At 37.2% G+C, this 17,661-nt stretch overlaps 1 protein-coding gene across 16 annotated transcripts in view; it reads left to right on the top strand.

The window, feature by feature from the left end:
• PTPRD (protein tyrosine phosphatase receptor type D) overlaps window positions 1-17,661 on the top strand; it is a 2,143,764-nt gene that overhangs the window by 2,057,007 nt on the left and 69,096 nt on the right. For all 16 annotated transcript variants that reach the window (XM_060300920.1, XM_060300919.1, XM_060300918.1 and 13 more), the window contains one exon: window positions 10,796-10,919. In XM_060300920.1, the coding sequence (XP_060156903.1) occupies window positions 10,796-10,919 (124 nt within the window). The remainder of the gene's footprint in view (window positions 1-10,795; window positions 10,920-17,661) is intronic.

Below are 17,661 nucleotides of genomic sequence, written 5' to 3'. Positions count from 1 at the left end.
GAGGATATTACATTCATTAACATATAAGCACCCAATACAGGAGCACCTAAATAGATAAAACAAATACTAATATAAATAGAGGGAGAAATTGACAGGAATACAATAATACTAGGAGACTTTAACACCCCATTACATCAATGGATATATCAACCAGACAGAAAATCAGTAAGGCAACAGAGACCCTAAATGACATAATAGAACAATTAGACGTAATTGATATTTTCAGGACATTGCATACAAAAAAAACAGAATACACATTTTTTTCAAGTGCACATGGAACATTCTCTAGGATAGACCACATACTAGGGCACAAAATAAGCCTCAATAAATTTAAGATGATAGAAATTATTTCAAACATCTTTTCTGACCACAATGGAATGACACTGGAAATCAACCACAGAAAAAGAAATGAGAAAAAAATGATTACGTGGAGACTGAACAATATGCTAATTTAAAAAAAAATGGGTCAATGATGAAAAAGAGGAAATTAAAAAATGCTTTAAGACAAATGACAATGAAAACACAACCATACAAAATCTATGGGATGCAGCAAAAGCAGTCCTCAGAAGGAAGTTCATACTGATACAGGTCTTCCCCCCAAAAAAACAAGAAAAATCTCAAACAACCTAATGTACCACCAAAAAAATTAGAAAAAGAAGAGCAAACAACCTAAAGTCAGCAGAAGGAAGGAAATAATACAGATCAGAGAGAAAATAAGTAAAAGAGATTAAAAAGATAGGAAAAAACAATAAAATAAAGAGCTAATTATTTGAAAGTGTAAAGAAAATCAACAAACCTCTGGCCAAGCTCACCAAGAAGAAAAGAGGGAGGAACCAAATAAACAAAAATAAGAAATGAAAGAGGAGAAATAACAAGGAATAACACAGAAACACACAAAAAAATAAGCAAACGCTATGAGCAATTATATACCAACCAATTGGACAACGTAGAAGAAATGGACAAGTTTCTAGAAACACGCAGCCCACCAAAACTGAATCAAGAAGAAATAGATAGTTTGAACAGACAAATCACTAGAAGTGAAATAGAATCTGTAACTTAAAAAACTCTCTGCAAACAAAAGTCCAGAACCAGATGTGGAATTCTACTCAACAAACAAAGAAGAACCTTTGATCCTTCTCAAAGTCTTCCAAAAGACTGAAGAGGAGGGGACACTCACAAAGTCATTCTAAAGATCACCCCGATACCAAAACCAGACAAAGGCACTACCAAAAGATAAAGTTACAGGCCAGTATCTTTGAAGAATATAGATCCAAAAATTCTCAACAAAATATTAGCAAACTGGATGGAACAACACACAAAAAAGATCATACACCATGGTCAAGCTGGATTCATCCCAGGGTCACAAGGATGATTCAACATACGCAAATCCATCAATGGGGTACACCATACCAATTAAAGAAAAGACAAACCACATTATCATCTCAATAGATGCAGAATAAAGCATTTGATAAAATTCAACATCCATTCAAAATTAAATTCTCACAAAAGTGGGTATAGAGGGAACATATTTCAACATAATAAAGCTATTTATGACAAACCCACAGCCAACATAATACTCAACAGTGAAAAGCTGAAAGCTTTCCTGCTAAAATCCAGAACAAGACAAGGATGCCCACTATCACCATTTCTATTCAACATAGTATTGGGAGTTCTAGCCACAGCAATCAGACAAAAAAAAAAAAATAATATATATCCAAATGGGAAGGGAGGAAGTAAAATTGTCATTATATGCAGATGACAGGATACTATATGTAGAAAACCCTGAAGACTCCACACAAAAACTACTAGAATTGAAACGGATTCAGCAAGGTAGCAGGATACAAGATTAACACAGAAATCAGTTGCATTTCTTTACACTAACGATGAAATATCAGAAAGGGAAGGTAAAAAACAACTCTTTTTAAAATCACATCAAAAAATAAAATACTTAGGAATAAACCTGACCAAGGAGGTTAAAGACTGAGAACTATAAAACACTGATAAATTAAAGATGATTCATTCATTCAAAGAAATGGAAAGATATCCCATGGCTCTTGGGTTGGAAGAATTAATATTGTTATAATGGCCATACTACCCAAAGCAATCTACAGATTTAATGTGATCCCTATCAAATTACCCATGACATTTTTCACAGAACTGGAACAAATAATTCTAAAATTTATATGGAACCATAAAAGACCCTAAATTGCCAAAGCAATTTCGAGGGAAAAGAACAAAGCTGAAGGAATAATCCTCTCAGGTTTCAGACAATACTACAAAGCTACACTAATCAAAACATAGTGGTATTGGCACAAAAACACACAGGCGGATCAATGAAACAGAATGGCGAGCCCAGAAATAAACCTACACACCTACGGTCAACTAAATTTCAGCAAAGAAGGCAAGAACAAACAGTGGGGGAAAGTGAGTCTCTTTAGAGTCTCTTTAGCAAGTGTTGTTGGGAAAGCTAGACAGCTGCATGTAAATCAATGAAGTTAGAACACACCCTCACATCATACACAAAAATAAACTCAAAATCGCTTAAAAACTTAAATATAAGACATGACACCATAAAACTCCTAGAAGAGAACACAACCAAAACATTCTGACATAAATCTTAGCAATGTTTTCTTAGGTCGGTCTCCCAAAGTAATAAAAATAAAAGCAAAAATAAGCAAACTAATCAGACTTATAAGCTTCTGCCCAGCAAAGGAAACCATAAACAAAATGCAAAGACAACCTATGGACTGGGAGAAAGTATTTGGAAATGATGCAAACAACAAGACTTAATTTCCAAAATATACAAACAGTTCATACAAGTCCATAACAAAAAACCAAACAACCAAATCGAAAAATGGGCAGAAGACCTAAATAGACATTTCTCCAAAGAAGAGATACAGATGGCCAATGTGAAAAGATGCTCAACATCACTAGTTATTAGAGAAATACAAATCAAAACTACAATGAGGTATCACCTCACACCCATCAGGCTGGCCATCATTTAAAAAGTTTACAAATAATAAATGCTGGAGAGGGTGTGGAGAAAAGGGAACCCTCCTAGACTGTTGATGAGAATGTAAATTGGTACAGCCACTATGGAAAACAGTAGAGAGGTTTCTAAAAAAACTAAAACTAGAATTGCCATATGATCCAGCAATCCCACTCCTGGGCATATATCTGGAGAAAACTCTAATTTGAAAAGATACATGCATCCCGGTGTTCATAGCGGCACTATTTACAATAGCCAAGACATGGAAGCAACTTAAATGTTCATCAACAGATGAATAGATAAAGAAGATGTGGTACATATATACAATGGAATGCTACTCAGCCATTAAAAAAAGAAGAATGAAATAATGCCATTTGCAGCAACATGGATGGACCTAGCAGTTACCATACTAAATGAAGTAAGTCAGACAGAGACAAATATATGATATCACTTATATGTGGAATCTAAAATATGATACCGATGAACTTCTTTACAAAAGAAACAGATTCACAGACATAGAAAACAAACTGAATCTGGAAAAGAATATACATATATATAACTGAATCACTTTGATGTATACCTGAAACATTGTAAATCAACTTTACTTCAAGTTAAAACAGAAAAACATGCCAAAAAAGAATTAATATTAAAAAGTAAAATTATAAAGCCTTCATTTCAGCAATATACAGTCAATGGCAGATTGCTCTTTTAAACCTCAGAAAGGACTTGAGAATATCTAGGGGCAAACCACACTGAGGACCAAATGGGCCTACTGATGGGGAACTATGTGGAAAGATAGTATTTTTCTGGAGGTTAAGGTCAATGAAAGTTCAATTCTCTGTATAAAGGATGCTTAGTCTGACCCATAGTTTGGTTAGTCAAGTAGCTGCTCTGTTACTTCTGTATAATTAAATCTTGTTAGTTGTTTTAAAATACACAAAAACAAGATATATCTTTTTTGTGGTTTCTCTTTGATGAGGTTCTAAAGGGAATTTTTTGAGGTTTTCTACTGGTGGAGTGAGAAGAGGAAGACAGAGCAACTTGTATGGTGTTTTGCACATGGGAATAATATTTTTCTTCTGTACAGAGAAGTTGAAATTTTAAACCATATTTAAAGGGCTTTGCTGTAAGATGATGACTTCAGCTTTGTCAAAAAAGGTCACTCTCACATCAAGATGTAATTTTACTCAATGACTGTAATCTGATGTGCAAACTCATGAGCACTTTTTTGTTTTGAATTTAGAATTGTAAATATAGATCAGAAGCACTATAGAGATTTGTGTTCCTAGCTTTCCCACTGTGTTTCAGGAGAACAACTGAAAGGCATGTGTGAAACAGTCAAGGGATCTTCTCCAACCTGGCCAGACAGGAAGCATAGCACGGTGGCTAGTCACTCAAATGGGGGCAGGGGAGGGGTGTAGGGTACAGAATACCTCTGCCCCAAATCTAGCTTCTCTACCTAGTAGCTGTGTGACTCTGAGAAGGTAATTTAACTTCTCTGCACCTCAGTTTCCTCATCTACAGAATTACAATCATGTAACTAATTCCAGGGTCTGTGTGAAGATAAAATGGCTTAAGATATGTGAAGCACAAAGAAATGTAAATGAGAAGTAAATGTTACATAAGTGTTAGTTATCATATAAAATACTTACATTTTAATTCTAGCTTTTTATCAAGAATACAGGGCAAAATTGTAAGTCCATAACTTAAAACGTAGCTTTTATTTCCACTTACCTATTTTTTTCTTCTTACCTATTTTAAGGCAAAGTTACAGTTGATTAAAGAAAAACTTAGAACTTTCAGACCATCAAGTGAAAGAGTACATAAATGCAAAATACTTGATATTAGCAAGTATTTAGCTAGGGCCTTCCCTTTCTTCTTTAAGTTACAGGGGGATTTTCCTTTTATTTTGTCACTTTTTCTCAGTAAGGCTAAGCCAGGGAGTTGAAGATGCGTAAGCATTAGAGTGATTCCGTCAAAAGCTATTGGGAGCAGAAAGGGGAGTGTGTCATGTGTCAGGTGTGCAGGTAGGGAGACTGTGCAGAATGGTATGGCATCTTGGTAAGGTTTTAGATGCTACATAGGGTTCATCTGGCACATCTTCAAGGGCATTGTTGATTGGAGAAACAAAAGTTAATATTATGAAATAGCATTCTTGTTTATAAATTCTGTGACAATGTAACATCCACATTTCATGTAAATTCTTAAAAAGTTTATTAATCAACTTTTGGTTGAATAAGTCTACTTTACTTCATTTCCAACTTGCAAAATTCTCAGGGGAGGCTGAATAGGACCTGGTTAGGATTCTGGCTCAAGAGGGTCGAATTTTGAATTGAGTGACAAGAAGGAGGTAGATCCCAACTGAATGTTGTTTGGATAAAGAAGGAGGTAGATCCCAACCGAATGTTGTTTGGATAAACAGACACAGAAGGATGAGCGGAGATAATCTGAGAGTCAAGCTCAGGAAAACCAAATACTAACAGCAAGTAATGATTGAATCCACTAGGAAAAGGGTGCTTATTTCAAATTGCTTTGAATAATATTGGGGTGGACTCAGCTTAATCTTACAGTAGGAAGATGCATGGTTAAGATGGGCTGGCCAAAATTATAAGGTTGAACTGAAAATCAACTTCTGGGGCTTCCCTGGTGGCGCAGTGGTTGAGAGTCCACCTGCTGATGCGGGGGACATGGGTTCGTGCCCCGGTCCGGGAAGATCCCACATACCGCGGAGTGGCTGCGCCCGTGACCCATGGCCGCTGGTCCTGCGCGTCCGGAGCCTGTGCTCCGCGGCGGGAGAGGCCACAGCGGTTAGAGGCCCGCGTACCAGGAAAAAAAAAAAAAAAAAAGCTCTCAACAAGAGAAGCCAGAAAACAAAGAAGCAAAGCAACAGTGTCTTCATTAGCACTAAGAAAAGCCTAAACATTGGGTTTTGAATATTAGGGTCGTATTCACCCATGATATCTTTGCCTCATTAACATGGATAATTGAAATTTGATTTTCCTCAACCAGTTTGTTTTAATCTAAAAGATCTTCTTATACCTCATCTACTTTCAGTAGTTATTCTTCTTTACTGAGTTTACTGCTCTCAGCATTCTGACAAGCTCCAAAATAATGACCTATGCTGTGTATTGTTAAACATTCAGTCAGACAGATAGATACAGATGGATGGATATGTGTTGCACAAAGACAAGTCAGCATTATTTAATCAATGTTTGTTTGATCCGTGTAAAACGAGTATAAATGCAAGCTGCATCCCATCTGCTTTATCATCCATGTGAAGCCAACCTCATTTTAAAATCTTGATTTCTTATGTAATTGCCCCAGAATGACACAGTGTTGGGCTGCACCCCTTAGGCCTACAAGGCCTGTACTTGCCCAGCTCCAAGACCGAAGAAGGAGCCCAGAGTCAGCCACAGAGATATCAATGAATTTATATAAGCACTTAGTTTCTCTTAATCCAATTAAACAGCTCATCCACAAACCAATCTTGGCCATGCCACTTAGAGGCAGAGACATATTTCCAAGGTACACATAGACATGTATCTATACAAACAAAGAGATTTCACAGTTTTCCTGCTAGACTTTAAAAAGGCCTCTTTGTTTTTTTTCTTCACTCTCAGAGACCAGATGATTAAAGTTCCTGAGAACCCAGGTAGATCATTTACATCTCAAAGGCACAAGAAGAGAAATACCAATTCCCTCTGGAAAGCTAACTTCCTCTTAGGGCATATGCAAAAAAACAGTTTTAGAATGTCAAAAGAGTCCCATCTTGGACATTTTCAGGGATTTTCTTTCAGTGTCTAAACAGCCAATTCACTTTAAACAAATACCAGTGATAGACAGTAATACGTATCATTCACTCACATTCACATGGCTCGCTTTCAGAGGAACAGGAATCAACATTCAAGTTAACCTTCGCCTCAGCTGTCAGCTCAGCCTCTTTGCCTTTCCTAATACAAACACCAACAGCCAGCCTCGAGCTGCGGCCACTGTTTTCCCACTCTAACGGCGGCCAATATCTCCACAAGAGCCTTGGGGTGTCAGTGAGAGTTCTGTGAACTCTCTCGGTGGGCCCCATTCATCAAGGCAGCCACTGCCGGGCCCCCGCATACTAGTGGACGGCCCCCCGGGGATTTCTGCCGCAACTTTCAGGACTATCCACACAACTTTTGGGTCCCACATGAGTGGCTGGCCACCCCGGGATCACAGCCGTAACTTTCAGGCCCCACTTGACAGTGGACGGCCCCTACAACTTGCCATTCCCCGTCCTTCCTTCCCGACATCTCGGCGCTCACGGGAGTTTCCTCAGTCTCCTGGCCACTCCGCCAGTTGCTGGGCTGCACCCCCGTGGGCCTGCCAGGCCTGTGCTTGCCCAGCTTCAAGACTGAAGAAAGAGCCCGGAGTCGGCGACAGAGATGTCAGTGGTTTTATGAATGGGGGAGCTTACAGGTCTGAAGCGAGGTCCTGGAGCGACATCCCACCAAGATCAGACAGCAGACAGCAGCGGGCAGAACAGGGCGGCAGCCCTCGTGACGGCGGGAGGGGAGGTTACCACTTACGTGGGGAATTGACTTCAGGTTGTCTTTGTTGGTTACCAGGGAAACTAGCAGAAGGGCGTGCCCCTCACCGCCCCTTTGATAAGCTATCAGGTGGAGATGTTCTGATCTAAAGAGTAGAACCATCACTAGCTGGGGCCTGGGGCAAGTATGTAGGAAGGTCAGTCCTGTGAGTAGGGTGTAGGTGAAGCAGACAGTGGTCAAGCAGGGGAAGTACAGAGAGCAAGAGAACAGCCATCTTGGGTGGCCTGGTCATACACACAGGATGATCAGTTGGAAAGAAATATCATTTGGACTGATGGGATAAAGGATAGCTATGTTGAAGTCTGTTTCACAGGTTGGGCTTCTTCACTTTGCAGTGGCTTTCTGGATAGTGAAGTAGCACCGTGGCTTAGTAATTACCAGCTGTTAATCATCAGTGAGCTTTGAAATCACCCAAACCTGGGTTTGAGGGTAAATGTATGAATCTAGCTGTATGAGCAAATTCATTAACCACCAAAATGCCTGCCACAGAGAAGTCCCTCAGTAAAATTTATTGAGTTAGTCTTTCTTTACTTCAGTTTCCTTGTCTACAAAATGGAGAAAACAACAATACCTACCTCATAACATTTGTGAAAATTAAACAGGATATGGCATGTAAAGCATAATGACCTGGCAGCTATTATTATCATGATCCGATTACCTACAGGTCTTTATCTCTTGGGTCACACTTTAAGCCTAAACATATTAATCTATGTGATATACAAGCTTATGTTTCCATTACTGGTTTTTAAACTCTTCTATGTAGGTATCAAATACAGCATGCAGACGGCTGCAAATGTGTGGCAAGAGTGGAAATGAACATGAGTTCACAGTGTCTTTGAGTTGGTAGATGCAGTTTCATTAGTCTAATTAAATGCATGCCATTTACACATATATGAGTGATCGTGATCCGAGGAACAAGGCCATCAGAGGGAGTAAGGTCTTCCACCAAAGGAGTGACTGTATATCAGTGAGCTTAGGAGCTTCTTGGGATATTTTAGAGAATGATGTGTAGGAAGCTTATGTACTCAGTAATGCTCATCAGTGTAAGGTGGATTATCAGTGGTAGTTGTACTTTCAGGATCACGTACTTAATTACTAAGCCATATGATAATGAATGTTAAAGTGTTAAACTAGCAATGCTCTGCACATTGCAGTTTCCATAGTCTGTTCTCTAACTCCCATGTTAAAAGAAGGAATTACTGCATGATTTCTCTTTATGAACTTTTCTCAGCAACAGTTATTCATCAGTTCAATTCATTTGAAAAACATTTGTTAAACCATTTATTGAGGCCTTTGTAGATGCAAAGACGACTAAAGGTGTCTAGGTAGGATGGTGGCTAAGGACTCCAGAATTTAAGCTGAAGGTCACCCAGAGCCAGTGGAAGTTCTTAAACAGGGTCCTAACCTATCCAGGGCTGTGCTTTAGAATGTCTACTTTGGCATGAAGAATGGATTGGAGTGAGAGTTTAGAGAAGGGATTCCAATCAGACATCAGATACTGAAGGACTGGGATTTAGGGAATGATAGATTTGGGACGAATTTGAGAATTTTTTAAGGCAGGCTTGGTCACTGAACGGAGCTGCTTTGTGTGGAGAAGGCTCAAGGTTGACTTGAGCACTGCCACCCAGGCATCTGAATGCTGCAACTCCCTTTAGCTCATGGCATACTTGGAGAGGAGTACCTTCTGCAGAGGAGGTGATGAGCTTCCCTGGAAAAGCAAACTAGAAAGACCCCTAATTACATTATTCTTTAGACTCTAAGACGTGGATAATTATTTTGCTGAGTACAGTTCAATGATTGACTAGTTTATATACAGATTAACATAGGCTAAGAAAGGAAAAGGGGTTTTATAATCCTTAGTAAATTAGAAGCTGCAATCTGTACTGCTGAGAATTTTTGTCTGTTTGGAGGCTTATTCATGACTGTTAATAGGCTTGACTCATTACACTTGGGAGTCTTATTACCGTGCTGAACTCTATCCATTTTAACACAAATGTGTGCATCCTTAATATTGTACCAGCTGTTGGATATATTTTAATTTCAAGTTCTACATATCCACATAAAAGCGTGGAAAATATCGGTATCAAAATTAACTTGTTAAAAATTTTATGAACATAACAAAGTTTTTACTTTTTAAAGAATTTCATCTGTATATAAACCTAATTTATCATTAATTATGTCTGAAAACTTGATTTTGATCATTGAAAATCATGTTTCTATAATTACTGAGCTCATATTTCCATATACCATGAAATTATGTCTTAAAAAAATGTCAGTACGCTATGATGAAAGAAAAAGTATTTTGATTTCCATAACATTGCAGGACATTAAAAAGTTCCCCAGAGTTTTATATCAAAGCCTGAATTCAGTCTCAAAATAATGGTTCTGCTTTAACCACAAAGAACTTTATATTATTTTATATCTGTGAAATATTTATTTTAGATTATTGAACAACTTTGGTTGAACTAAGGCATCAAGGAAAGACATTAAAAATCAGAAAAAGTAAGTTTAAAATAAAGAATAAAAAGCAAACTTTGTAAACATGATAACACATAATGATAACTTAAGTGATTAGATCCTATCTGCATTAGATTATAAATTAATATTCTAAGAAGATTATTTGATTTAACTGACCTCCCTTCTTTACTGTTATTCTTAACTGTTTGAATTGTACAAATTGCCTTGTGATAGTGGTCATAGTATGTTTTGGAGAAACAGACAAAATTTTAAGTTGCCCTGAAGATGTAAGCCTGCAGGTGAAGAAAGAAGAGCCTGTGCCTAGTGAATCCAGTAAATGATCAGTCAACTTTAAAGAACGAGGTTAGGTCCACATAGGAAAGGGTAAGCAAGATAAAATAATGTTCACAGAACTAGAAAACTGGAAGGAATATTGAACCAAGGTAACTTGGAAACTACAGCAGCAGAGAAGGAAAAGTGAAAAAAAAAAAAAAAACAACCAACCTGCCTTTCCACTATTAACAGAACACCTATATTGATTTCTTTTTTCCATCTGAATGAGTGTTGGTGACTATCACTGTTTTTTCCTATGATTAATCATTTCATCTTATGCTGGTTATATTAGTGTTCAGCTTCACAGCTAGGGTCGTCTTGATGAAGTGTAGCTTCAGAATTTCCTTTTTAAATTGTTTGTTACTTGTGATAAATGCCTATAATCTGATGTTATTCAGTATTGATTTTATGTATGTGTGCTGTTTTTCTTTTAAAGTCAATTGACCCTGGCCAGCAGTTCACATGGGAACATTCAAACTTGGAAGTAAACAAACCAAAGAACAGATATGCAAATGTAATCGCATATGATCATTCCCGAGTTCTCCTCTCAGCAATAGAAGGTAAGGAAATGCAGATGTTATTTATACCTTTATTTTGATGGGTTTAAGTATGTGCGTGAAAATATAGTTTTAACTAGGTGTTCAGCCATCTATGAAAACAGTTACTTAAGATTTAGGTGCTGGGGCTTCCCTGGTGGCGCAGTGGTTGAGAGTCCGCCTGCCGATGCAGGGGACGCGGGTTCATGCCCTGGTCCGGGAAGATCCCACATGCCGCGGAGCGGCTGGGCCCGTGAGCCATGCCGCTGGGCCTGCGCATCCGGAGCCTGTGCTCCGCATCGGGAGAGGCCACAACAGTGAGAGGCCCGCATAACGCAAAAAAAAAAAAAAAAACAGATTTAGGCGCTGCTTGTTCTCACTTTTTCTTTCTCATACAAATATACCAGTCCTTGAGCACACAATATCCTTGACATCGTGTAACACAAGGGCATTCCTCATTACCTTCTTGCTTCTACCCTGGATGAAAGATTTCATAATGCAGTTCATGTTTATATAGGGGAAGCAAATTGAGGTTGCCCATTTTACTGATGGCTGCTGATGGTTATGAATAAACAGGTGACTGTCGGAAGATGCCCATAGACTGTTACTTAAAAATGGTGAGGGGTTTGTTTGTCAATAACTCTGGATAACCACTAGGAACGGCCAAAAAGTTAGGAGTGGTGATGTGACGATTAATAAAAATTAAGCACATTAGAAATGTCTAGCTCATCTAATTTCTGGACTGCTTGGTAATCTCTCTCACAATTGTAGTAGTAAGGAGTTTATTCCAGAAGGAATGATGGCTCCTAGAAGATGAGGATTATTCCTCAAGTATACCTAGCTTCTCTGAAGGATTCATGAGAGTATTATCCATTCACCCCTTTCCAATAATAAATCCTTCTCACATGGCATATTAAAGACACTTAGGAGCTCATGTTCAGCACTCAGCATTTTGTTAGTCTTTTATGGCCATGGTAGTGCATTGGATTGCTTTCCTTAGAACGTAGTTTACAATGTCACTTAAATCCTAACCTGGACTACCGACTGCCACATACCACATTCATCCTCACTGGCATTCAGAAGAGCTTTGTGGCTTTTTCATACTTGAAAGGTCACTGCTTACCCTCTTCCAGATGTTTTATAAAACATTAAATAATACCAGCTTCAGACCCGGACCTTTTTAGTACCTTAACAGTTGAAACATTTTCATCTATAGCTGTTCAAGTATAGCTTGTATAGCAAGTAACAGTTCAAGCTGTTTCCCTTTTTTCTGCTTCCGAAATCTATGATGACCACCACTTTATCTCATAACTCTGACCAAGTCCTACCTGCCTCCCTAGTATCCAAAGTTAATTTGAAAGTGAGACTCTGCTTAGCTTTCCCAGTCAGCACCAAAGGCAACAACACATTGAATTCCAATTTTGGAGGAATAAGAACGACCGTGTGGCATTTGAGCAAGTCCATACCTCAGTCCCCGTTTCTCAAAATGGTATTATGTGGCATAGATATATTTTGTAAAATTCTCACAATCGATTTTACTTTTGATGTTGGAAAATGGCTTGATCCCTTTTTGAGCCAATTAAAGATGCTAGGTGTTCAGGAGTTAACTTTTTTCCATATTGGAAAAATTGATCAGTTTCATCAGAGTTCCCCCAATGCTAGTTCAAGCAGGATAGTGTCAAATAGGTAGTTGCTTCTTCTGAGGTCCTGTTTAAAAACTGTAAATGGTATATGTGGATGATTAGCATATAGGGTTTACATTTTACCTATCTCCCATCTTAAAATGTAAAAAACTATAGTAGCAATTTCTTGTCTGAAGTCTCTTAAATCGTATCCATAGTAAATAAGAAACTAAACCAAGTCACACATAGAGGAGAGAAATCTTTTTTGTCATTAGTGAAGCAAGGTAAATTATAAAAATAAAATAAGTGAATGTAAATTGAGAACCCAGTTGGCATGATCTTGGCTAGAGAACTTGTCATTCTGCCTTTGCTGTATTGTAGCATCGTTTCCACTCAGAATTAGGTCATTCGGTACTACCACTTCCGTGTACTTTTCCCTGCTTTGTCATTATTTTCCTTAACCTGTTATTTTCCACCATCTTAACAGTAAAGTATGTCGAAGGACAAAGAATGTTCCTCCTTGTACCTTTATTATGATAGTTGGAAACTATGTACATTTCATTCCTATGCTATTTTTACAGTATAAGAGCCAAAGCAGTTGAATCAGACTAAAACCTGCCTTTTTATAGCTCTGTGCCCACAAATACACCCTAAATCTAGAGATGACCTAGAAACTAAAAGTTTTTCAATTTTAAGTGTTATGCAAAAGGTTAGAAGCATTTAATTGAAGTTTATGGGCTATACAGAGAGCTTTAATCTAGATTACAACCATGAACAGCATTTTATCTTTGACTAAGCCCTAGCCAGCAGATATTTAAGGGGAAAAGCAATCATCCTATATCTTAAGCACAGAAAAAATACCAGCAACTGGAACCACAGAAGCACTAACTGAGGCTTCTCCTATAAAGGGAGCTTTGATAACACAGAGCCAGATTTTTAAAGTATATTAAAATGTTAAGTGACTTCATGCACAATTTATAAAATGTAACGTGCTTGTTTTGGGTTCTACCCGTGGTGATAACGTACATGACTGTGGTTAAGTGTTTTATTTGGGGCATTTTTGTTGTTGTCCTTCTCTCAGTGGTTCTGATCGCTCTCTTCATATTACTTTGCAGAGTGATCTGATGACATTAAAGAAAAAACTGGGTGTTGCCACAGTGACTCGTGTTGTCTTTATCTTGGTTTAATAGAGCAAAACTTTTAACATACTTCCACTGAAAGATGACAAGGGAAAAACTTAAAAGAATCAGGAATTGTGTATGGGCACCAACGTGCTTACTGAACCCCTTGAAAATAGTGATACTTCATGACGTGTTTCCGAATGACAATTATTTTATGTATGCTGGGGAAAATGCAGAATAAATTCAAGAGAGTCCTAATTACAAAATGTTCACAGTTGTTGAATTAGAGAGTAAGCAGTATGAAAATACAATTGAATTTTTGACCAATGCAGTTACTGTTGGGATCCCAACATGTTTAAGCAGTTCTTAAGAGAGAATAGTAATTCCTGAAAAAAAGGGGTGATGGGATTTATTTTAATGATTTAAGATAAATGTTGTCAAAGAAGACTAAATGGAAACTAATATTTGTATGTGAATAAAATAATATGCTTAATCTTATAGATGCCAAAGTTGTCCAGAAAGTATACTTTTATTAAAGTACAAAAAGAGAAATGGACAAACCAAAAGATGAAAAGCAAGTTTGGGTCACAGCTCTGTCACTAAGTAGTTAATGTAACCTTGACTTCTCTGAGTATCAGTTTCCCAAGTGCTAATATCTTTTACTTTTGAGTTCTCTAATACGAGTTAGCTCTATGTAGTTTTCATATCAGCTATCTTATTTACTGTACTCACAACAGTCTGATGAAGCAACACTATAAGTATTTTGATACAGATAGGTATCCATGTTTAGAGATGAGAAAACTGGAGCTCAAACAGAGAATCAGCCCTGACTCTCTCAGTGTAAAAGGTGAACAATTAATATAGCTTAAATTAGAATTGAGCTCCTCTGATTCCTCAATCCAGGCTTCCATAGGCCCACATCACTCACACTGCTCTCCTACTGATACAGGATGTGACTGTAACTAAGTAGCTTAGCATGGATCCGAACACCCAGCCTTGCCTTTTTACCTAAAAAGTCCATTTTATCATTTGGTATCATGGATAACACAAACTTCACATTAAATATTTCATTTCCCTCTTTATGGCCTAACTTTTCTGAGGCAGTGACACAAAAGGGGGAATCATCAGTGACCCAAATGCATCAGAGTCCTACAATCGCAGAACGTTACATCTGTCCCTCACAGGTGATCTACTTAGCGCAAATATCTTTTTATGTATCTTCAACTTCTTTTAAACTCAGGAATATCAATTAGTGGTAGATTATTAATTGTACTGCCTTGTAACTATCAAAAATTCAATCTAACTATTACAGTCCTAGATAAAAAAAAGTTTTGTTTTGTTTTCTTTGTAAAATAGAATTAGTCTTCACTGCTGCCAGTACTACATTTCTATTAGTAGGATTATAATTAACATTTCACTTTAAAAGTCATGTTGACATGGAATTTTTTAAAATCATTGGCCAGGCCTAAATATAGAGCAAAATTTAAAACCCTCCTTTTAAATTCAACAACAAAGACAAGACGTTATGATAGACATGACTGTCTTGGTATTTACCATGTGTTGGGCATCATGTCATAGATTTTTATACACAGTGTATAAAATCATGTATAGTTGTTATTTATAGTGTTCAGAACAACCTCAAAAGCTAGTTGTTATCATCCAATTTAATAGACAAGGAAACTGTTAAACTTTAAAAAGTCAAGTAACTTGTTTATAATCATTAGCTAGTTACTGGCAGAGCCAAAATTTTAACATGAGTCAGTTGGTCTCAAGAAGCCTCTCTTCTCCAATAGGTCACTTAAGACTGTAGCCACCTTTGAATCATACTGGCCGAGCCTATACACATCAACCTAATTCAAAAACTGCCTTTTTGGCTGGGATGACTGTCTAGGAATTTTGAAATATACATTGTGAAACACTTATGATAGAAATCTTAGAGCCAGAGGTCTTCAACTGTGTTCTTAGACTTCCGTCAAAGTGAATTTTTCCAAAGAATAAGCGATATATAAATGACTTTCTGGTGGATTTTTTTTTATTTGTTTAATATTACTTTTTGAGGTATCTTAGGAAGAATGCGAAATAAGAAGACAGAAACTAAATCCCAGTTTTAGCAGCTATGTGACCTTGGGCATGTAACTTAGTTCAGTTAACCCTTTGGGGGGAGCTTGTTCCTTCTGAGAATCTGACGAACATTTTAAATCCCACTTGCAAAGAAAAGGCACCTACACACTTTATCTGCATACTAATATCATAGGGTTCACAGACATACAATCTCTTTGCAAGCCCATTCTCCAGTTTAAGGGCCCCTGACTTTGTGTCTTTTGTTCTAGTTCTTCCTAAAATGAGAATGTATAAGATCCTTCCTGCTATTCTGAAAATTCTGAAGGTTGATTCTAAATCCAGGGATCATAGATAAATATTAAATCTTGGACATTAAGAGATTACTCTTTTGAGGGGAAAAAAAAAGCCCACACATTTAATCCAGAGGCTTTACTCAAATAGAATTACTGGCTGGTGTGTGTCTCTCCTACTGCGCCAGGTTTAAATGGTTTTATCTAAAAGAGTTAGAAATGACAAAGAATAAAGCGCTTCATGCCATATGCATTTTTTAACACCAGTGCTTGTTAATCTGATAAAGGCAGCTTAGTAAAATATGGGTTTGTTTTATTTTTTTCTAGTTTTGGGGGAATATATTTAGTTTCAAACCATAGATATGTTGATTCACTTCATCTCTATAATGAAGAGGTACCTTCCTACAAGGGCCTGTGTATTTTTCAAGAACTACTTTCCTATTAAATCATCTTGCTTCTGAAGAGATTGTTTGGACAAGTTACTGTGCCTTGGTTTCCTCATCTGTGCAATAGAATTAATAGTAATACCTACTTCCTAGAATTATTAGGAGGATTTAATGAATTAATGCATGTAAAGCCTTTAGATGAGTGTTTGGCACAAAGAAAATGCCTAATAAATATTGGGAACTATTAAAGTTATCATTGCTGTTATGAATTTTGTTACTACTATTGATAGATCCTTCTATCCACAGATGGAATTTCTTTTGCATATGATCTATGGGAAAATTAATAATATCCAAATGAGAAAGCTGCATATATTTGCAGCACTCTGTGAAGCAAAAGAAAATATTGGTGCTTGATACATGGAAATGAGACCTATAATAGCGTTACAAATTTCAACAAGAGGAAGAATGTGTTATTTTAAATGGAAATCCAAAATGTATCATCTGCTGTTTGATTTATATAATAGGAGCAACTCAAGACAACTCCAACTGTAAATAATATAGATGATGTTACAACAACTTCATTATCTGTGAGATGCGCAATTTAGCCCCTTTAAAATGAGGAAGCAGCTCACGGAATCACTGCCCCTAAGATAAATCTAAATTTAAAAAGTAAAGAGAAGAAACTACTGATATTCCCCTGTACTATCAGTTCACCATCTGCCACTACACTTGTGCTCTACGTTTAAGTCCTGTCTTAGCTTCTGTATAGTGTTGAAAGGGAAATCTCTACCGATTTGTTTAACACAGCGGTCAGCACATGGTAACATTCTCCAGTTTCACATCTTATCCATGCTGTGAGTTATCTTTTTTTTTAACAGGCCATATCTAATAACCTGATATATTTTCAATAAGTAAAAACAAACACAGGAATATCAGTTAATACCATCTAGCCAACATTTTCTAATAAGCGTTTAATTATATTATAGTGAATATAAATGTTCCATATGAAGCACTAACATTAAAGAATTAAAACTGTTTTCCTCAGTAAAGAATAGCTGTCATGATATTTCCCACATTGACTCAATAAATATGATTCCTTTTCCTCCCTCTTGGTTCATTCTCTCATTCTCTCTCTTTCTCTTTCCTCTCTCCCCCAATCCCAGACACTAATGACTAATCTGTGGGCACCTGTTGTTTGTTTTATTTTGCTCTTGAAATTCTATTTAAACTACTGAAGGAAGTTGGTTAGAACACATGCCTCATCTTAAAAAAAAAAAAAAAAAAAG

Source organism: Globicephala melas, chromosome 6, assembly GCF_963455315.2.
Source record: "Globicephala melas chromosome 6, mGloMel1.2, whole genome shotgun sequence".
NCBI lineage: Eukaryota > Metazoa > Chordata > Mammalia > Artiodactyla > Delphinidae > Globicephala > Globicephala melas.
The sequence above is the reverse complement of the archived record's forward strand: the minus strand, read 5'-3'. Positions and strand labels throughout refer to the sequence as shown.